The 23,299-nt window shown below is 43.7% G+C and overlaps 1 protein-coding gene across 2 annotated transcripts in view; it reads left to right on the forward strand.

Annotated features, from left to right (window-relative positions):
• DYNC2H1 (dynein cytoplasmic 2 heavy chain 1) overlaps positions 1 to 23,299 on the forward strand; it is a 1,763,151-nt gene that overhangs the window by 352,532 nt on the left and 1,387,320 nt on the right. For both annotated transcript variants that reach the window (XM_078657019.1, XM_078657020.1), the window contains exons 20-22: positions 923 to 1,050; positions 6,010 to 6,159; positions 22,742 to 22,947. In XM_078657019.1, the coding sequence (XP_078513145.1) occupies positions 923 to 1,050; positions 6,010 to 6,159; positions 22,742 to 22,947 (484 nt within the window). The remainder of the gene's footprint in view (positions 1 to 922; positions 1,051 to 6,009; positions 6,160 to 22,741; positions 22,948 to 23,299) is intronic.

Genomic DNA, 23,299 nt, shown 5'->3' on the forward strand with positions numbered 1-23,299 from the left:
TGAAGTACTGGACAGTGTAGCCTGTGGATATAGGCTGCATTATCTGTCTTTAATTCTCTCTTAAGTGTCTGTGCAGTTCTGCATTTTTCGACACCTTAAGAGATTATTTTTGATTGCTCCGGGGTCCACGCACATGGGCGGGACTATTCACTAAGTTATGACTATAACAGAGATACCCCTACTACAGAACTGGAGTTACAGGACAGAAACTACTACTACTATGGCATTGGTTTGGGTTGTTGCTGTTTAGGACATCTGTCAAGCCACCTTGTGGGCATTCGGCCATACCTGACCAGGCACTACTGTATACATTTTTAAGTCTGCAAGGAGGGGCATTTTGTTGGTGCCTATTTCTTAGGCCCATGTCCTTCAGGGGCACTGATTTGGTATTGCTTCATAAGCTGTAGAAACTGTGGTTAGTAGGAGCTATCTGAAGAACATGTTATTTACCTTGAGCTGCGCCTTTTCTGGTGGATATTCTAACTGCAGGTTCCTCACCAAGTGTTATCCTCCTTGTTCTCTGGAATGCACTTTTTCAAAAGCAATAAGGTTCCAAGTAAGAATTCCACCATTTGAAGTAACTAGTTGTTCCTGATACTCAAGTTAGTGCAGCAACATTTTGTACCATCTAATTTTTGTCATTTGTAATGTATTTATTTGTTTAGAGGTTTATGGTGCTGAAATATCACCTTGGTCACTGCATTCTCAGTCACCTACATTACAGAATGAAAAGCCAAGAAAGTGCTAACCAGGGGATACCTAGATAAAATATAATAATTTCAAGTATTCATGAAATGTGCAGCCATTTGTCTGATTTGTTTGCAATAATGTGCACATTCTGATTGTAGATCGCTGATAATTCCTATGGAGGGAATATTTCATAATGACAATTGTATGTGTCCTTTTTATTTTTTGTATGTAGCTAATCTGCATGACATTGATGGATTTGTAACAAGTGCAATGGAGGCCTTGTCTGACAGACCCCAGACAGTGGATGAGATCGGAGCAGCTAACACCACGCATGGAGAACTTACGTCAAAAAAGCCAGAGGTACCAATTACTTTCCTGAAAAACTAAACTGCAATTTTTTGATACAGATGCATAACTGTTGGAATGTGTTGTCTCTTTGAAGTTATTATTTACTTACTCGGTTACTGTGTTCTTTTGGATGGTCCACGGATTTTGGGTTGGGAGATAATGGAAAATACTAAACTTTTTAGAGCAAATGCTAAAATCGTAGCATTATCATGCAGTGGCGTTTTCGCTCTATTATTTTCCTGTGATGAAGGACATTTTACCTTTGGGATATTCCACTTGCTCTTTCTTACATTATTGGAGTGATTTCAGGATGTGTGTTCCCCTCCCCTTCTTTTCCTATTCTACTGTATAATCGGATTGTACAGATCCTGGAGTCTCGTGGTTTTAGACAATGTCGACCAGCTTTCTTATTTTTGCTGACCTTGCATTCTCCTTATATATGTCATGCTGTGTCCATATATCTAAGGGCTCTGATTAGATGTAGAAAAACCTTGAGACAATGAAATATTTCTGTTGTTGTAAATTGTTGTTTTTTAAATTCTGATTTTAATATTCATGTTTTTTAACTTTATAGTTTTTAGGAACTATTTATGTTTTTTTATAAATCTGCTTTATACACTGTTATGGTTTTCTGAGATAAAACTGAATAAAGTTTACTTTGTACTGTATTCAGATTGGGTGGACTTTTGGTAGAGCTCCACTATTTGCTTCCGGGTTGGGCTGTTGGTCTATGATTCCTTCCTTCTCTAATGGGGATGAGACTGCTCTTTGTAATTGTACTGACGTGTGAGGCTTAAGATACTTTAGAATGCCTGGAAAAGTGTTGTTGGAAATCATGTTTGAATGTCCTCAAGTCTTGAACAAATGGTGCACCGAAGTAGAGGAACTTGTCATGTCATTGACATTTCAGTCTTGTAAACTGTGCATGCAGCAACATCTCAGTTTCAACTGAAAGTCCCATGCTACCAAACATTTCGATCCTTAAATCCAGTTTCAGAACACTTAACAACACATTTCTTAAAAGCAGCAAATGACTCATGGTTTCTTCGATAGAGCTCTCCAATTAGTGAATCCCTATGACTGAAGCTGTTAATTCTTGATCAGGCACTTTGCTTGACAGATCTTCAACTTAATATTCCACTTCTTTCATTGCTACTCATTGTTGGCTGAAATTTGGGTCAACTCTCCACGCAAGACATTTATTGAAATCAAAAGAATTCTTTCCTCTAAACCCAGTTTCTCCTTTGGGAATTCTCCATTGATAATCATCAAGACTGAATAGCCCTCCCACGTGCAGGGATCTCGGAGCACTTGTTCCACAGTCACATTTTGAGTAGTATCTTCTCCTTACTTTGGAAAGCCAGGAAGTAGATGTGACACAAATGTATAATTTAGCAGCCTTAAATCACGCTACATTGCCAATTCCATTAATTTACTTTAAAAGATGGAAGACATTACATCGCATGAATCTTTGAACAGTTACTAGAAGCAAGAATAGTGTCATTTTAAAGAACATTCTTCACAAACCCTTTTTATCTTATTTTAAAACTATAAGGTAGGACAGGGCAATATAGCTGTGTAGGTTGCAGATATGTAAGAATAACAATGACCTGTAAGGCACCTAGACCTCCAGTGTCCTATCATGCCCTAGGTTGACAGCCACTCAAAGTATCACCAGTGCAACTGCAAAAGTGCACCTTTTTCTTCCAGATGTAGTTGGTATAGGGACTTCAATGACTGTGGGACAGCCAGCATGTCCCTCAGGTTTCTGCTCCTTCACTCTTGTCTTTCTGTCTCCATTCAGGGGAATGGGAGTCACTCAAGGAGAGTGTATGGAGCCTGTTTCACTGCTGCATCTCAGCTCACACAAGTTTTTTGTACCCTTTGCCTTTCCACTATGGTCCAGCACTATCCAGGTCCATTTCGAAATTCAACACCAGTCCAAGGACTCGCCCCAATCATCTCTGTTTTTCGCCGCACATTCAAAGCTTACACCGCTGAGAGTAGGGCAGAGTGATTAGAGCTAAATTCAGCAGAACCTAAGCAGCCATTTTTGGGTTAGACCCTGCACTCCCCACTGATTCTTACAGCTCAGAACCCAGTCTCTGCCACAGTGGCCTTTGTCAACCCACAAGGCCGGAAGCACAGGGACCATATGACTTTTGCAGCCATCTTGGCTTCCAGCGTGCCTCACCCCCCAGCCAGGATGTTTTTACCCAAGTTCATATTCTTGACTGCTCTCAATTTGCTCCCTGCCCTGGGAAATAGCTCATAGGTGTAATGTCTAGGGATTATCTCACTCTCAACTGTACTTCACTTTCTATAGGAATACAATTGTATACTTGTGCTTCGACGTTTTTAATTAATAAAGCAGTAGAAGCCCTTGCCTCCATCAACCACTTTAGAAATGTCACCATGAACATGTTTGCTCTTTCATCTCCCCTAGTGCAACAAATGTCCCTCCTTGTTCATTGACCGTAGAGCATATGGCCTCCATGAGGTGCATCTTCTTTCATATGTAGTAGCCAGATTAGTAAGTGACTTGTGACATTCGACCCATGCCTCCTGTATACCTATGTCCGCCAGCCAACTCCTAAAGGCAGTTCAGTCATACAAATATCTGATATGGGGAATTCATTGACTTTTTTGCTAAAATGCAGAACTTTAAAATACACCAATATGGTGTTAAGGATCACCAAGCAGCTTGGAGATTCATCCTTTAGATGACGTATTTTTGGCACCAAAATTGTGGATGACAGTGACATCTGACCAACAAACACCACGATTCATAAAAAATGTGTTGAGTAAACATTGAACCTACATCCAGTTAGGTAAGTTTTAAAGATGTCTCCAGGGTTTGTAATGGGCAGTTCTGTAATGTCAGATGGAGCATCATCAATTTTAACAGCTCAATATCCTAAGGCAGCAGGAATCCGTTATCCATTTACTCAAGCTGCAGAGGAAAATGTGATTCGTGGTTATTATTCCTCAAGATACCAGATCTGCACTGACTTTCTCAATTCCATGAAGATTAATTCCCAATAGCTGGAACTGGATGAGGAAATTCCATAAAGTAATGATAATTCCAGCTTCGAGGAATCTCCTCATGGAATTCCTCTATACTTATCATAGGCACCTAAGTGCTCAAATGTGAATGGAGTGAGAATGTGATGTGTCCAGGATGTGGGCGAGAGAGGGGCACTTTTGTTTTGTGGTGAGGTTGAAGGGGGTTCGGGTTAACTGGTACAACAGTACTGCTAACAGGGGGCCTTGATACTGACCACAGATGTGGGGCATTAGACTCAATTTGAATCTATTTGGGATTTTTAGGTAATCGTTACCAGAATATATGGATTTAATCCTTTCACATTTTTATACAACACACTTTGCCTTTAGTAGGCGTCAGTGCATTTCACAAATAGTTACATCAGAGATCAAGATGTCTGTTTAAAATATAATGAAGATTAGTGCCAAGTGAATACATGTAACATCGAGGAGCTATCTGCAATGTGCTCAAATACATCTGGGGTTTCCAAAAGAGATATTGCTGCAGATTATAAGAATCAGTCACCCCCTGGACACTACCACCTCCATGAGGTTGAGGCGTTCGTTGAGATGAGTGGTTAACAACATTGCTAATGAGAATATGATCTATAATCGTAAAAGATGGGACCCTTAGAAAAGATCTCATGAGTTAGATAAAATTGTCCATATTCACAAGGGCAAATTAAGTCATAAACATGAGATTATGATTGAATGCGTCTTTGTTATGGCTGCCAGGAATCCATAAAGGGATTCCTAGTGGGTGCAAATATATTTACTAGTGCAGAATTCTGCTCCAACCGTGCAGATATGTCTGCAGTATTAAATCCCATTCAATAAGTGAGACGTGGGCATTACAAGGCATGGTTTGCCTTGGAAGTTTGGGAACGCCCCAAATATATACGTTTGTTGGTATTCCCAGACTCAGATCCCAATCCTTTTGAGATGTAATTCACCAGGAACTGGAGTAATTACCCTTCCAAGATGGAAAGGTGCATCGATCACGTCCAGCCTGGGGGTGTGGGTGAAAGGCTTTCTCCGGTTATGTAGAACTCAGCAAAAAAGAAATAGGTGTCTTTATTTAAAAAAAACACCTAAACAAGTCACGTGACATTCCCAGAAGTGCACTGGAAACCTAGCCCTGGTGCAACTTCAAAGCACACTCGTGGGAATGTTTTCACACAAAAAGAGTTGCAAAAGTACGGTAAGGCGGAGATGTAAATCTCTGCCCATACTTGTACAAACTTTTTGTGATGGGGCCCATTGTTGTTGTTGATGGTCACATCTGCAGCACCTAGTCCGGTGTTTCATTCCTTTTGTGGAAGTGTCTGGTGTAGGGTGATTATGTTCATTTTAATAAGTTGTGCATTATTTTAGTGACTGGAGGGCTTTAGAAAATATATGTGTGTGGTAGGTAGCTAACGGGGGCAAGTGATGTTTAGTGCCTCAATAGCCAGTTAATTGCATTATCGAGCGGTGTCTGGGTGTAAATTCCGAGTTCTGTCTTGTGTACTCTTGTGACAATATTGAAATGGAGTGGTTGATGATCCTGGATGTTATATACATGTACTAAAATAAAGGGGAGTAAGTTAACAAGGAGGCACAGGTTTATGTATCATGCTAATCAAAAATGGATAGAAAATATTTACTTTATACATTATTGTAGTTAACATTTATTTTAAAATAACCCTTAAATTGTTAATGTTTCTCTAAGTTCTTTCGCTGCCTTGAAGAAACATATATCTCTTCTCTTCCCTGATTTGAGATGTTCTATCATGTTGTGTTTGCTAGGCTAACAGTACTCTCAGAAACAGCTTTTAAATTATAAAACGTAACACCTTTTGTAAATGTGAAAAGTAATCTTGTTTTGTATTCTCTTGAATTTTTTGAATCTGTGCACGCTTGAACACGTTGAAATCTGTTTTCTAGATTTTGCCGCTGTTTCAAGAAGCAGAAGACAAAAACCGTTTACTGAGATCTGTGGCTGGAGGAGGTCTAGAGTCCATCAGCAATCTGAGAGCAAAGTGGGACAAATTTGAATTGATGATGGAAAGTCATCAGCTAATGGTTAAGGAGCAGGTAAGCCATGCGAATGAACCATAGAGTTTATTTAGGACTGTTCTTCCATGTCCAAAATGTTTTGTTTGTGATGTCAAACACTAAAAACACTTTAAACTTTTCATTAAAGATTACAACGATGTAATTTTCACAGCTTGTTTAATTACTCGTTTATAACTGCTTGGTTCCTATCAAAGATCATGGAGAGAAACTGACGTTCTGCATGCCTATACACTACCCAGAAAGTTCAGGTTATTTCTCATTATCGCAGGACAGGAACATAGGTTATTCTGCAAAACAAAACAGTGGCGATGCTAAGATTTGAACATTGTAAGAAAGGAAAAATTCGTTAAAAAAAAATGATTGAATTGTAGATTGAGACTGACAGTGCTCAGAACGGAGTACAGACTTTTGGCAGAATTCTCGTGTCCTTCTCTTCTGGATTATGATTTGATTGATGCCATCCGAGTGATTCAGATGGTGAGGGGTAGCTGATGTAGTTTATTTATTCTAAATTCATTGACACTTTACACTAACACAAAACGGTGCACAATACCTACAGAATGGCCAGAGCGTCATTGGAAGAAAGAGCAGTACCTGAATTGTGGGTCAGCTGGATTTCTACACATTGGGTTTATGTTTAATTGAAACACTGGATTTTAGAGAATAACCAGTCAGCACCTTGGACCTTAGGTAGCCCTGCCAAGTGTCACACATCTGGGGGTGCACTAACTAATTTTGAGGGAAGTTTCCACATGACCGCAAGCGCATATAGTTATTATGCATGATTAAATTGAGTCGTATCATCTCTTCTGCCGGGAGCTGCCTCAGTGGCCCATTTCCAGCAGCTGGAAGGCAGCTCAGTCCATTGACCATGAGCAGCTCACTCCACTGTCAGTGACAGATGGGGCCTGGGATTGCTACAGCCAACAGCATTACAGCTTAGGTACAGAGCCTTCAATGGGCTGTGCTGTTTGGATAATTATTAGTGACAGGGTATGCATTGGAGCCTGGCCGCCCACAGCAGGGTCTGTGGTCCTTGTGTGACATAATGACAGTAACTGGCAGAAAGGTACTGGTGCATGGAGGGATCTGGACTGACAATCTGACCCAAAGTAAGAGGAGGTCCTAAGATAGTCTATCTCTGGGGGGTGTAACTGGGTCACTATAAGCTTTGTGAAAGTGACCTGGCTGCTCCATCCCTGGCCCAGTGGCGAATAACCTCCATCACTTTAAGGGCGTTGCTGTGTACCTGACTCTGTATTCACCCCATTGCCTCCCACTTCAAGAAAGGTTGCAAGTTGCGACAGGCAAGCGCAATATCCAGTTTCATCATTTGCCCATGCTGTTGCTGTCCACCTTTGTCTCCACTGCTCGTTGCACGGACACCAGACCACCCTTGTTGCCTGCCTCTCTATTACTGAGCTGCTTCTCTGTTACTGGCCACTGGCGCAGGGTGAACAAAGACAGCGTGTGCCAGGTGGCTGGTGCTGACATGCGCTATAAGAGAAACAATACTTTTCTCATTTTGCACCTCACTATTTCAAAGGTTTCATGCACACATCCAGCCACCGGATCAAGAACATCCAGGTAAAATAGGAGAGAGTGTGGGCAAGACAGACATAAAACCAGAGGAGGAGATAGAAAGGGAGAGGAGGATAATGAGAGATACATCTGAAAAGAAATTAGAGGAGAGAAATAGAGAAGAGAGAGAGAAAAGAAAAGTGACATCAAGAAAGGAGAACGAGGAGGAGGAGCTTGGCGGGCATCCGAGATGGCTGCGTGAGCACAGCGCTCCCTGGACCCCCGCCGCTCCGGGCATAATATCCTGCATGAATCCTGATTTTTCGCTAGGATTGGTATAGAGGACGTTGGGCTGATCTACCTGGACCTTTCAGAACTTTAATTTGACACCGGGTGCCGGAGTTATGGTGAATTGAACTTTTGGGCTCCGCCCTTGAGGTGCGCCCGGGACTGGGTGAGGTTCGGTGGCCGTCTTGGAGTTGAACAACAACGGCAGGGGGATTGGACTTGTGGGTCCCCTTCTTAAGTTTCGGTTTCGATTCTGCCTCTGACTGGGACATCGGCGAGAGAGTCGGGCCAGAGCTGGTTCCAGGACACGCGTCGGCTGTCGGGCCTTTGGCTGGACTGTTCTCCTATTTGGCTGCCCCTATCCTGGTGATACCTTTGTCACGGTCCTTCGGTCCCGAGGCCTCCGTTTCTGGTGCCCGGTCCGTTGACCCTGGTGAATCTCCTTGTGACGCATCTCCAAAATGGCGGGCAGAGGGGACCGGGAGACGCGCAAGACGAAGACACCTCTGCGCGGGGGTCCGGTCCAATCCAACGTTATGGACCGTTATACCCATTCTAAGGGGTCCCCCGGAGCTGCCCTGCCTGGTCCCGGTGCATCTGACCACGTCGTGGATGTGTCGACGGAGCCTTCCTTGCAGGACATCATGGGCGCCATTTCTGGCATGAGGGAGTCAATAGGCCAACAATACGAAACCTTGACCCACAAAATTGACACCGTGGCAATCGATGTGACTCTAATTCGAGCCGATCTCTCCAAAACGAACGAAAAGGTGAAGTCGTTGGATATCAAATCATCCAGCCTCACGGCGGACGTCTCTGAGATACAGACGGAGATTAGCAATCTCCGTAGGGTGAACGATTTCATGACCCGGCGCTTGGATGATTTTGAGAACAGGGCACGTCGCTGTAATGTTCGCGTGGTTGGTGTACCGGAGAACCCAGAACCCCACTCGGTTGATCTCCTGGTTGAAGACCTGATTCAGAACCACCTTTCTCCGTCTGGCCTTAGTAAATTCTTCACAGTGGAGCGTGCACATCGTGTTCCGGGGGGCCAGGGTAAGCCAGGCGCCCCGCCGAGACCTATTGTTGCCAAGCTTTTCCACTATAGAGATCGGGACGCTATCCTGCAGGCGTCGCGGGTGAAGGGCCCGGTGGCCTTTGAGAATGCCACAGTGAACTTTTATCCGGACTTTTCCCAACTGGTCCAGAAGCAGCGGATGGGATTTCGTGGTGCCAAGAAGCGTCTTAGGGACATGGGGATGCGCTACGCTATGCTCTTTCCGACCAGGCTGCGGGTTGAGTATAATGACCGAACTTTCTTCTTTGATCGGCCGGATGCTGTGAATGACTGGCTGGACTCCTTGCCTAGCCGATCTCCTGAGACTGAGTCCGATGCCCACCCGGGCGGTGCTGAAGGTGGTGTAGAGAGCTGAACATTTCGTCTATGCCTGGTGCCTTGTTTTGAATGACTCTTCCAGGAGTGTGTGCCTTTGTTCCTCTACCGCTTATGTGATTTGATGTATGTTCTTTTCTCGTCACTGCTCTTGTTCGGGGTGGCGGGTGGGACGGAGCCTTTCCTCCTCCGGGGTCTTTGTGTAGAATAGGGGTTTTTGGGCGACAGGCACACTGCAGGTTGGGGTGGCTTTTTAGCTTATTGCAGGGGTGCAGGGTGGGGGGTTATTGCATTTTGAAGATGTAATTTATAATGAATAAAATCCTGTAGACGTAGGTATCCTTAAGATGATATTTATTAGTTATAATTAAATAAAAGGAGAAAATAGGAGTAGGAATCAGGCCCCACCGGGAGCAGCATCCAGCTACTCAGCCCACTCAATCAAACTGACCACACATTCAAATCATGCACACAGTAACATTCCAATGACATCATACATACTTAGGCTGAGCAGCAGGGAATAATATGATCAGGATGTAACACATCTCCCTCTTTTATAACAATGAAAATAAAAGAGATAAAGTGAAATTAATTACAATATGTCCTGATGGTGGTAAAATCAGGATTACTAATGTAATTTATAATGAATAAAATCCTGTAGACGTAGGTATCCTTAAGATGATATTTATTAGTTATAATTAAATAAAAGGAGAAAATAGGAGTAGGAATCAGGCCCCACCGGGAGCAGCATCCAGCTGCTCAGCCCACTCAATCAAACTGACCACACATTCAAATCATGCACACAGTAACATTCCAATGACATCATACATACTTAGGCTGAGCAGCAGGGAATAATATGATCAGGATGTAACACATCTCCCTCTTTTATAACAATGAAAATAAAAGAGATAAAGTGAAATTAATTACAATATGTCCTGATGGTGGTAAAATCAGGATTACTAATTAGCAATACATAGAAAATGAATAACTGTGAAATTATATCATATCAGGATTGCTAATTAACAGTACATATAAATGAATAACTGTGAAATTTTCTCGTATAAAACTAGAGAGTAAACATATACAACCATTCCTCATTACAAATAAAAACCCAACTTATCACTAATCACGGCAGTTGGCCAGACTGTCATGAACAGCAACAAAAGGGAAATAAACTAAACAAGGTGACGTCCCTATAGAATAACATTTTTAGGACGTAGGAGTTATCACGCTATTCAAACACTTTTAAATAAAGTATAATGAAAATTACGCATAACACCTAATGCATGGGTATATGGTTTCCTAACAACTCTCTGTAATTGAACACCTCTTTTTGAAAAGTGCACTAGTGTGGTTCAATAATAAAAAACGAGAATAATTTTAACTGAGGACTTTGTTGCCTCATATAATAAACATAACTGAGGACTCTGTAGCCTCATATATTTCGAACACCAAGAAATGGAGCACCTCAAACCATGAGCACGTATGTGGCTCCGTAACATATGTATCATATAATTCCAACTGGAGAACTAAACTTCTGTAAATATAGGAGCACCTCAATCTATGAGCACTTAAGTGGCTCCACAACAAGATTTTATACACATTGAACTCCTCAATGTTTAAGCAATATATGTAGACTCTGCACTATTAATTGCAATAAATTGTGAACTCCTCTATTTTTTATAATAGAGCACTATTAATTAAGTGGTTCATCAATAAATTTCAATAACTTAATGAACACCTCAAATTAATTGAGCACGAATGTGGTTCATTTACATCAATAAATTCAAACTTTGTCTGAACTCAGCATAGTAAACTTGACTCTTAAATTCAAGCATTAAAGAAAATAATATAAATAAATTAATTCATCAATTTCAGTACTCAACTATCCAAGCTGTATATAAATAAATAAATCATTCAGAATTCAAATTAACCAATTAACCAATTTCTCAATTGCAGTACATAACTGTTTCATAAATCACTAGAACTTAACATGTACATTAATGCTTATATAAAAGTGACTGATGGAAAATAATAATTTAAAATAAAAAAGTAGTCACCGTTGTCATATTAATTGTAATGAATTGCGAAGCTTGAATATTAACAGTACCTTGTCTCTTGAAATATAAATGAAAATATCTCAGGTACTTGCTGGGTTTAAATTAGCATAGCGTGTCAATCGCTGTGACACGATGATGAAAACAAAAGCAGACACCCAGATAAGGAAAAACTTCATATCAGAAACGCTGTTGGAAATGAAAGGCTCGATCCATGCCTCATTAGCGTTTTAATTGTCTTTTACATCGGAAAACTCTTGGAAAATGATGATGGCACGCAGCAACCTTCACACTGTCATGTCTTCGCCCCGATGGTTCACAATGAGAATGCACTTGATGAAAGGCAATGACTCATAGGCTGAGAATGTGTGTTGAAATAAAGGCGGTGAGTCATAGGCTGACATCACGCACTTGATGAAAGGCAATGACTCATAGGCTGAGAAGATGTGTTGAAATAAAGGCGGTGAGTCATAGGCTGACATCACGGAAATAGAACATGAGGAGAGCTCCCCTTCGCCAACTCCTCGGGACACTCTGAAGACGTCATCATACAGCGTGAAGCAGGGGAAAGGCAAGGATCTCTGGAAACCAACTGACAACTTAACCGTCATCCCCAAACAGGACGGTGAGTGTCAGAGTTTCAAAGACAATTGAAGAAATTACACTGAATGTTACAGCTCCGTTGAGTTAAGCGCGCTGGCACCTGTTAGGTTGATGGCTCTGGCAGACAATTACTTCTTAAACACTGCTCAAAATAATTTCTGGTTATAAAGAAAAGCGGAAGCTTCAGAGTGGAAACAAAATTCGCAGCGTGTACACATGCTTGTAGATAATGAATTAAAAGGCAGTTATCTTTCCATGAACACAGCGCTCATTTGTTTCACAGCTGCAATTTACTTTTAAATTGTCCAGATATCTGTCACTATTATCTTCACATGTTATAGACAAAATGAAAGCAGCTGCCTCAAATAAAATGCTTAAAAGTTCACATCTTTGCCCTTACAAAAATAGATAGTCATTTAAGTTTGGTTCTGAACACCGTAGCACGAAATATATTTAAGTTTTCCACCGTTTTACTCTGACACTTGTCATAACTTGAAATTTTGACGCTCTTGTTAATAAATTCGCCATTTTAAAATTCAAAGAGTTCCACCAAGTCCAACGCTTGAAACATACCTTTATAGATGTTTCCTGTAGGCTGTCAGATGTGTCATGACACCGGTGGGGCATCAAAAAGCGTTGCTTGTCTTTATTTAAATTCTTTTCTTCATATCTTGTAGTTGTAAATTGTAAATTTTGTTCCTTTACGCGTAGTTCTTTCTTCATCGTCGCCATTATTGCATTTTGAAGATGTAATTTATAATGAATAAAATCCTGTAGACGTAGGTATCCTTAAGATGATATTTATTAGTTATAATTAAATAAAAGGAGAAAATAGGAGTAGGAATCAGGCCCCACCGGGAGCAGCATCCAGCTGCTCAGCCCACTCAATCAAACTGACCACACATTCAAATCATGCACACAGTAACATTCCAATGACATCATACATACTTAGGCTGAGCAGCAGGGAATAATATGATCAGGATGTAACAGGGGTGTTTTCTTGTTATTTGGGGGGTGGGTGGTTGGGAAGTTTGTTGTTCGTGTGTTCTGTTTTCAAGGCGACTTTATCCTGTATTTGAAGATGTTTCTGGTGTCATGCTCATTGGTGGGGGGTTTTGGCTTTGTTGGGTGGGATGGGGGGTAGCGGGTTGAGATTTGTTTCGTGGAACGTTAACGGTCTGGGAGATCGTATCAAACGAAGTGTGGTGTTGAAATGTATACGACGTTTATCTCCTGATATTGTGTTCCTACAGGAGACTCATTTGGTAGGCAATGTTTGTCATGCAATGAATAGGTGGGGCTATCGCCTCGTAGCACATTCGGGGTTTACCTCGGGTTCTAGGGGGGTGGGTATCCTTGTTCGGGCTTCCCTCCCCCTAGCTATTGATGATGTCATTCAGGATGATCGGGGGCGATATGCTGTCCTTGTGGGTCGCTATGAGGGTCGTGCCCTCTCCTTATTTACTGTTTATGTGCCCCCCGGCTTGCAGACTTCTACCTTTTCGGATTTGGGCCGTGTCTTGTTGGACCTCCCTGATAGTACACTTTTTCTGGCTGGTGATTTTAATTCGGTGTTCTCCGGTCTCCACGATCGCCACCCCCCTAGGGATACTCCTGCGGCCCAACAGTGGTTGGGTGGATTTTTGGATACCTTTGGCTTGGTGGATTGCTGGAGGCTTTTGCATCCTACTCAGCTTCAATACACTTTTCATTCTGGGGCCCATGGGAGTCTGTCTAGACTGGATTATTTCCTGATGCCTGCGGCTCAGTCACCAGCGGTGCGTGAGATTATACACCTACCCAGGGGTATTTCTGACCACTCTCCGCTCTGGCTTCGTTTTGAGGTTGGAGTGGAGGCAGTGGGCCGGGTAGCTCCCATCAATCCGTGGTACCTTACCTCCCCCGAGACCCGCAGCCTTTTGCTTAAGTCTTTGGACGCGTATTTTCTGGATAACGAGGGGTCGGTTTCCTCAGCTGTGTCCCTATGGGAGGCCTTTAAGACGGTGATTCGTGGGCAGGCCCTCTCCCTTATTGTTGAAGCTAAGAGGGCGAGGAATAGGGAGGTGGTGGACCTTGAGGGAGAGATTTCTGCATTGGAGGATGCTTTGGAATCTGGTGTTACGTCTCCGAAACTCCACGCCCTGGGTCTGAAACAATTTGCCTATAAATCCATGGTCACGGATGCTGCTAAAGTGATGTTTCGGGAGCAACAGGGTCGTTTGTATGATGTGGGTGACAAGGCGGGTAAATTGCTGGCGTGGCTGGATAAGAAGGAGAGAGCTAATCGTGTGGTACCCGTGATTCAGTCTTTGAGTGGTGAGAGTGTGACGGACCCGATTGGAATAGTTGATCGTTTTGCTGAGTACTTCGTGTGGTGTATACCCCTGTGTCTGTGAGAGATGAGGCTGACTCTCGCCTTCTATTGCGTGATATAGCTCTGCCCAGTGTCTCTGATTTGGATCGTGTAGCGTTGGATTCCCCCTTTACTGTTGATGAGATAGCTACTGCCATCTGTTCACTCCGTTTGGGCAAAGCGTTGGGCCCGAACGGGTTGCCAATTGAACTGTACAAGTTGCGTCCCGACAGAGTGGCGCCATATCTTCGCGCCATGTTTCTGGAGTCCCGGGAACGGGGTATTCTCCCCTATGATCAGCGACTGGCCACGATAGTTGTCATCCCCAAGGATGGTAAACCGCGGGACCTTTGTTCATCCTATAGGCCCATATCTCTTCTAAATGTTGAACCCAAGGTATTGGCGAAACTCCTGGCGTCCCGCCTCCTGACGGTCATTAGTGACTTGGTCCATCCAGATCAATCCGGATTTATCCCGCATCGCAACACGGCTCTGAACCTACGTCGTCTCCACGGCGCGATTGCGAGGGCGGGGCTTCTGACGGAGCCGGCCATTTTGGCATCGTTGGATGCCTCAATGGCTTTTGACACTGTGGAGTGGCCTTATCTTTGGGCGGCTCTTGAGAAATTTGGTTTCGGGCCTGAGTTTATTGGTTGGATCAAGTTATTATATGCGGAACCTCTGGCACAAGTGGTGGTAAATGGTAGAGTTTCGGCCCCTTTCACCCTTGGTAGGGGTACCCGTCAGGGATGCCCCTTGTCTCCGTTGCTATTTGCACTCGCCTTGGAACCGTTGGCTGCTTGGCTTCGATGGGAGCCTTCGCTCAAGGGGATTCGCTGGTCTCCGGACTTTGAGGACCGCGTTTCGCTTTACGCGGACGACATTCTTTTATATCTCACCTCCCCGCGCAAATCTCTGACAGTTTTGTTTGACGTTCTCACTTCCTTTGGTGCCAACTCAGGCCTCGTTATTAACTGGGCCAAGTCCTGCGTGTATGTTCTCTCGGGTGTTTTACCCCCACTGCCGAGCAGACTTCCTATCCAGGTGGTCCAGTCTGGCTTCAAATATTTAGGGATTTTTATTACGTTGGACTCCTCGCTCCGATTTGAGCGTAATCTCCTCCCCCCGTTGCTTAGATTGCGACTGGACGTGGCCCGTTGGCGTAAGCTTCCTTTGTCTCCTCTGGGCAGGGCGGCCCTGTTTAAAATGATGTCCTTGCCGCGGTTCCTCTACGCGCTCCAGAACTCCTATGACGCTATCCCCAAGACCTATTTCCGAGAGATCGAGACTCTTCAAAGGCAATTGATTTGGGACGGGCGTCCACGTATTGCCCTCGCGAAACTCACCATCCCTTGGTATGACGGGGGCATGGCGCTCCCCGATATCAAGCGATATTATTGGGCTTCCCAGCTGTCTTCTATTAATCACGTGATGTTTTCACCGGGTCGAAATCCTGCATTCGAGATGGATAGATTTCAGCTGCCGGGTGGGGACTTTAATAGAGCGCTTTATTCTCGATCGGCCGGGCGCCATCTTGTGGGCCCGTCCAGGATTGCAGTAACTGTGTGGCGAGCCGCGAATGTGAGTTTGGGATGGGAGGAGCGAATGACGCTGGCGACGCCGCTTTATGCCTCGGAACGTTTGGGGTGTCTCTGGTCTACTAAGGGCTTCGACCGCTGGGATATGATTGGTATATGTAAGGTGGGTGATGTATGTTCGAAAGGTAGTGTGAAGTCGTTCCAGGCCCTCCAGGAGGAATATGGTTTGAATGGTAGGGAATTTTTTCGTTATCTGCAGGTCCGGCACGCCCTCACCTCAGTCTTGACTCCTGATGAGGCCCTGCCCGAGTCTTCCCCCCTCGAAGATCGTGTCCTTGATGGGCACCTGCCTGATAGCACTATTTCCCTGATCTATAAGAAGCTGATCAATAATCGGGCTGACTTATTGGTCCGACTTCGGGAGGCTTGGGTCGGCGATGGGTTGGAACTGGACGACGAGGATTGGCAATCGGCACTCTCTTCTCCCAAGGAGGTGGCCATTCCTGCCCGTCTCCGTTTGGTTCAACTTAAAATCCTTCATCAAGTGTATGTCACTGGTCCGCGTCTGGTAACGATGGGCTTTTCCTTGGATGGGTTATGTAAGCGTGGTTGTGGGTCGAGTGCTACTTTTTTACACATTCTTTGGGAGTGCCCGGTTGTGGTGGCTTACTGGACTGCTGTGCTTGATGTGATGACTGCTGTGACTGGTGTTGCCCTGCGGCCGGAGCCTCGACGATGTCTATTGAATGTGTGGGAGCCCACTGACTACTCTGTGGCCCAGACCAGATGGGCGACCTTGGGTTACATGATTGCGAAACGGGATATTGCGCAACTCTGGGGCGCATCCAGGCCCCCTGAGGTCTCGAAATGGGAGGACAACATGGACTGGTCCATGTTTCGTGAGAAAACTGTTTATGTGGCCCGGGGCGTGGACGAAGATTTGGGGCCAGTGGAATGAATATCGTGGGGATATCTGTACACCTCCCCTTGTAGGCACTACTGATGTTGTCCTATCTCCCTAGGCGAGCGTTCCCGGAACCCTTTCATACTGTTTTTTGAATTTCCGATTCTCCCCCGCTGCTCCCCCCCCCCCCCGATTTTGTTGGAGCCTCAGGGCTCTTGGTAGGTTCTCCTGATTGTTGACCGTCCCCTCCGTTCTTTGGGCTGACCTTGATTACCGTGCATTCGCCTTTCTAGTGTTTGTTTTTCTTTTCGTATAAAATAAAAATTCAATATGCTCTGTGACATGTTGCGAGTAATGCTTGGTGCTAGATTTGTGCCTAACCACGGGTGTACACTTCTGATTCGTGCCTGGTGCCTTATTATTAGCGGCCAGCCCGTGAGGTTGTAGGCCCATTCTTGTATTTTTCTATGCTCAAATAAAGGTTTTTGAACAAAAAAAAAAAAAAAAAAAAAAAAAAAGAAAGGAGAACGAGAGGTAAAGCTATAAAGGAGGACAGGGAGAGGTAAAGAGAGAAGAAGATAGGGAGAGAGAAGTAGAGATAGGGGAGGGAGAAAGAATGGTGTTGAGAAGGCAGAGAAAAAGATGGGGAAGAAAAAAGATAGAAATATACAAAGAGGAGCGAGATCAGAAGAGTGAACAAGAAGCAACAGTTGAAAGGGAATGAGAGACTAAAGCTACGAGCCAGGTGCAGCTGTGATATGGGCTATCGGCTTGCCTCTGATAGTGTCTGCTGCAATGGCACCCTGGGGTAGGACTCATAGGATTGTGTGCTGCAAGGGAGTGCAGGTGGAGCTAAAAAAAGATGTTCAAGAGGGCAGCATACAGATAAGGGAGACACTGCAAAGAGAGATGGGGACAGAGGGAAAAAGAGAACCGTGAGGTAACAAAAAGGAAGATGCAGGGAGACAGCTATTTAGACTCAGTCAGTCCAGGAGATTGGTGGGGTTGTGATGACATCTATGAGCTTGACTTGGACTATGATTGCTCCTCTAGCCCCAGGGACAGGGATGATGGGTACATCATCACATATAGTGTGTTTGCTGCTGATTGTGCACCAGTCTCTTACCCTCACCAGTGTTAAAACATTACACTTCAGCTGGTGCCATGTCCATCAATTGTTCTTTTTCATTTGTCACCCCGAGTGGGACGGGTATGCTCAGACGTGAGTCCCATGCTCTCCCTGCCACTGGAGTCAAGCTATCTTGGCTGATGAGGGCTGAAAGCCCGAAACCGGTCCTAGGATGCTTGTTTCCAGTCCAGGGAAGTCCTAGCCTGGCAGTTCGGGCTGGACTGTTTCCATTGGACGCAGGGTCAAGACTGATATGCATATGGCTGGGTCCAAACTGGAATGGCATGGTGAGCCAAAAATCGATGTATTTAGGCCCAGATCTCTGTACTGGGGTGAATGTATGACATTGTTCTGCATTCTGTCCATCAATTGTTCTTTTTGCATATGTCACCCCGAGTGGGCCAGGAAGGCTCATACGTGAGTCCCGTGCTCTCCATGCTCTGGAGTCAAGCTATCCTGACTGATGAGGGCTAAAAGCCCGAAAACGGTCCTAGGATGCTTGTTTCCAGTCCAGGTAGGACCTGGCCTGGCAGTACGGGCTGGACTGTTCCCATTGGGCGCAGGGTCAAGACTGATTTGCATATGGCTGGGTCCAAACTGGAATGGCATGGTGAGCAAATAAAGGAAGGATTAAGGCCCAGATCGCTGTACTGGGGTAAATGTATGACAGTGTTCTGCATTCTGTCCATCAATTATTCTTTTTGCATTTGCTACACCGAGTGGGACGGGTATGCTCTTACGTGAGTCCCTTGCTCTCCATGCCACTGGAGTCAAGCTATCCTGGCTGATGAGGGCTGAAAGCCCGAAACCGGTCCTAGGATGCTTGTTTCCAGTCCAGGGAGGACCTGGCCTGGCAGTTCGGGCTGGACTGTTCCCATTGGGCGCAGGGTCAAGACTGATTTGCATATGGCTGGCTCCAAACTGGAATGGCATGGTGAGCAAATAAATGATGGATTAAGGCCCAGATCGCTGTACTGGGGTGAATGTATGACAGTGTTATGCATTCTGTCCATCAATTGTTCTTTTTGCATTTGTTACCCCGAGTGGGACGGGTATGCTCAGATGTGAGACCCGTGCTCTCCAGGCCACTGGAGTCAAGCTATCCTGGCTGATGAGGGCTGAAAGCCCGAAACCGGTCCTAGGATGCTTGTTTCCAGTCCAGGGAGGACCTGGCCTGGCAGTTCTGGCTGGACTGTTCCCATTGGGCGCAGGGTCAAGACTGATTTGCATATGGCTGGGGCCAAACTGGAATGGCATGGTGAGCAAAACAACGATGGATTTAGGCCCAGATCTCTGTACTGGGTGACTGTGTGACATTGTTCTGCATTCTGTCCATCAATTATTCTTTTTGTATTTGCCATGTCTGAATAGGTCAGTTTTCATCACAGGGCCTTACACTAAGCCACTGTGATCTTAAGGGTCCAGCCTTTGCAATTTCCCACTGAACCTCCCCCACCCCCTCCTGTCACCTAAAACGTAATTTGACACAAGCATTGGTGCCAAGTAGTGCCTTTTTGGTTTAATGACAGTATAAACTTGATGATTCTTCATAGAAAATTATACAAAGATGATAATGCACTCAGCACATCATAGTGGGATAAAACTGTTGAGAGCTACTGTAGTCCATCATGACTCCTTCACCATTGCTCCTTGACCATAAACTTTACCAACCACCAGCCATCATTTATAGTAACACTGTAGCTCCCAGAATTCAATATAATGTTGACGAAAAAACCCAGTACGGATGGAAGAGAGCACACATGGTGATAATGGGGCAGGTACTATATCTGGAAGTTACATTGGAAAGCAGCAATATGCAAATGTATTCAAGGTGATCATGTTACTAAAAGGACGTAGGTTGGTGACATTGCATACGTGCTCTGGAAGCACTGTAACTGCTTTAAGTCATTTGAAGAAATGGGATAATTTATGAACTATTCTAATTACATGTACATAACTGCTTGGGTCTCTTCACACTACAGTGTCACTCAAAGTGTCATTTATAAGACAATGAAATGTCACATATAAGCACATTGAAAATATCTAAATGTCACATCTAATCAATCTGAAAAAGTGGCAGTTTTGTGCAAGATAACATACAATGCGATCAAAACGCAGAATCAAAAAAGAGATTCTCTAGGCATGTGATATTTATTAAACAAAGTGGGATTAGAACCTGTTGAAAGGAAAGAAAAAGGGACAATGCTGTAATGTTCAGTTACAAAACAGACTGACACGTGCAGTGCCAACGGGCACGAGAATGCAGAATAAAAGGCAGCACCTTGTTGACACAGGAAAAGCCAGGAAGTACTGGGATACAGGCAGTGCCAGGTTTTTTCGAGAATTTGCATAGTAGTTAGTGATTAATAGACTTAATATGAGAATAGACATGGTGTGAGTTAATATGAAAATAAGTACATGACAGAATTCAGTGAAAGAGTAGTGCATGATATTTACAAGGTCATCATGCACAATATGTTTCCCTCAAGCCAATAGGGTCATCATTTACAATAGGGCAAGTAAAGTGTCGATGTAAAAGGACATCCTGTTACATTATGTTAAATGGATTTGTATAGATTGCTTATCATCCGCGAGGTTATCCAGGCACTAGAGCAGGTGTGTAGATGTGCGGTCCCGGCTGTGCTATTCGAAGAGCAAGGTCATCAGCTCCTTGCAGAAATCATAAGTTAGGAGGAGGCTCTTATGTGTTGAGGGAGGTTGTTCCAGTCTTTGGAGGCTTGTAGGAGAATGAGCGACCTCCTTCTCTCGTTTTGTGGATGCAGGGATGTGTGCGAGTAAGAGTGAGGCAAAGCTTAGGTGTCTTGGGCGTTGATAAAATTGTATGTGGCTGATGAGGTATGCTGGTCCAGCATTGTTTAGGGCTCGGAATGCATGCATGAGGAGGTTGATTTGACTGCACTTGTGTATGGGTAGCCAGTGGTGGTACTTGAGTTGTTGTGTGATGTGGGTATGGCATGGAAGGTCGAGTATGACTCTTATGGCAGCATTCTGGATAGTCTGAAGGCTGTGAAGGAGTTGTTTGGAGATTCAGAGTAGTGCCGTAGTTCAGTCTGATAGTGATTAGTGCCTGCATGACTGTCCTTCTGGTGGTCTGTGGCAGCTATGTCAAGATCTTTCATAGTATGCGTAAGATGTGGAAGCAGGGGGAGCTCACTGCGTTGACTTGTGAAGTCATGTTGAGTTTGTCATTGAGAATGATCTCCAGGTTTCTTGCGTGGTTGGTGTTGGTGTTAGTCTTAATTCAAATGGCCCCCAGGTGGAGTCCGATGGGAAAGTCCGATGGGGAGAGGATGTGGTATTACAGCTAGAGCGGTCGACGTTGCCGTTGAGGAACCAGGTTCGAGGGTTCGCAGGGACGCTCAGAATCCTGTGATTCTGGGCAAATCACTTAATCGTTCCCGTGCCTAACAAAAAATTAATGTGTCCGTCTGTAACGCAACTGGTGCTTATGTAAAGTGCTCTGATACCTTAGGGTCAAGTTTGTGCTATATAAAACTCAGAAAAAAGTCTTCTTTCTGAAGTCCAGCACTTTTGTCTTGTCTGAGTTGAGCTCAGGCCGTTGTTTCACATCCATTCTGCTACCATGATCATTCAGTTGGTGAAGCTGGTTTTGGTGGTGGTTGTAGTGTCCGTTAGGGAAAGGATGAGTTGGGTGTCATCGGCATAAGAGATGATAGTGATACCTTGGGATTGGATAATGCACAACCTGTTTCTGAGCAAGCACATAGGGACATATATTACAGCAGGGTAATTAAAGTGTCAATTTAGTGGGGTTATTGCATACCATATTCCCATATGTTATCTAACAATCTAAATAGGTCAAGTGTGGGATAGTTCATATCTAGCCTTCAATTGGATGGATCCTCTTCCAGTTTGTCTTAATGTTAATTCTTTAATAAAACCTGGCCCGAGCTGGAAAGAAGATGATCCTCCAATATTCTAGGACCTCCCAGAGTTTGTACATTATATGAACATTGATAAAAACACTGACTGAGTGCGTAGTGCCCAGGAAGTGTTTGTTAAAAATTTGTAACCTTTGATTAACTTCATGCTGAAAGTTTAGTGACTTGGCTCATGTACGCAGAGAAGCAACTTATGAACTTGATCGCTTGATGCCCAGTTGGGTCTCCCTACGCAGGTGCTAATGATTTGTTGATGTCTAAGGATAATTCACATAATGTGTTCCAAACTTAATTAAAAAGTACATATGTAAGTTGGGGGAAGAGGGTGGATGCAAAATCAGAGGAAGGACTGCAGACTTTGCTTTCATAGAATGTCAGTTGATATGGTTTCATGCCTGCTTGATGTTTGGATCATTGTAGGAAATACAAAATATCTATATATCTATCTATCTATCTATCTATCTATCTATCTATCTATCTATCTATCTATCTATCTATCTATCTATCTATCTATCTATCTATCTATCTATCTATCTATCTATCTATCTATCTATCTAGCAAAATATATATAAATTAAAAAACATTTGGGATGTGCCTATAAAATGTTGGTATGCCTTGGGCCCACTGTGTAACAAGGCACGCCTGCATCTGTGAAACCAGAATCAATGATAACCAGGTTCCTAGTAATATAGGTTGGGCCGATGTTGTACATTACTTAGTCTCCATACATCTATTAACATGACCTTTATGGTAGGTTTCTCATATATCGTTGTACCAAAGACTTGTTAGTCTGAAAATCTGTCCTTACTTTCCTTGGCATAATTGAGTTGTAGAGTTAACAATGGTTGTCATGTTTTTCCATATTGCTATTAAACATGTTCTTTGTTACAGATTAACATAATGAAAGCAAATGTGGTGTCTCGAGTCCAGATGTACCTTCAGCAAGTAGAAAAATTTAAGGCTCGCTGGGACCAGTTTAAACCTAGTGATGACATAATTGAAACTGGGCAACAAGACGTGATGGAAAAAAGTGCACGATCTGTAAGAGAGAAGCAAATGGAGTTTGATGAGCTTGAAGATACAAAGAAAAAACTCCTGTATGTCAATCACCTTTATGTCTCAAATAATTTATGGACATGAATCATTTAATTTGTTTTGTACTCCCCCAAATCTCAAAAAGAAATTTAATTTGACTGTATTAATTTAATGATTTAGATATATAGTTAGTGAAAATGGAATTGAGGTGGTAATGCTTACTTTTGTTACATCGATTAACACTTAATAATTGTTGTTTTACTCTTACATGATAAAATCAGCAGTTTCGTTATAACCTAAAAGTGTTCTCCTCTCTTGTATGTCTTTATACAATGTAAAATATCAGAAACACTAGGCTGACATTGTTGGGAGAAATTTACTTCTAGAAAAATCTAACCACTGTGGCTTTGGAGA

Source organism: Lissotriton helveticus, chromosome 8 (genome assembly GCF_964261635.1).
Source record: "Lissotriton helveticus chromosome 8, aLisHel1.1, whole genome shotgun sequence".
Taxonomy (NCBI): Eukaryota; Metazoa; Chordata; class Amphibia; order Caudata; family Salamandridae; genus Lissotriton; species Lissotriton helveticus.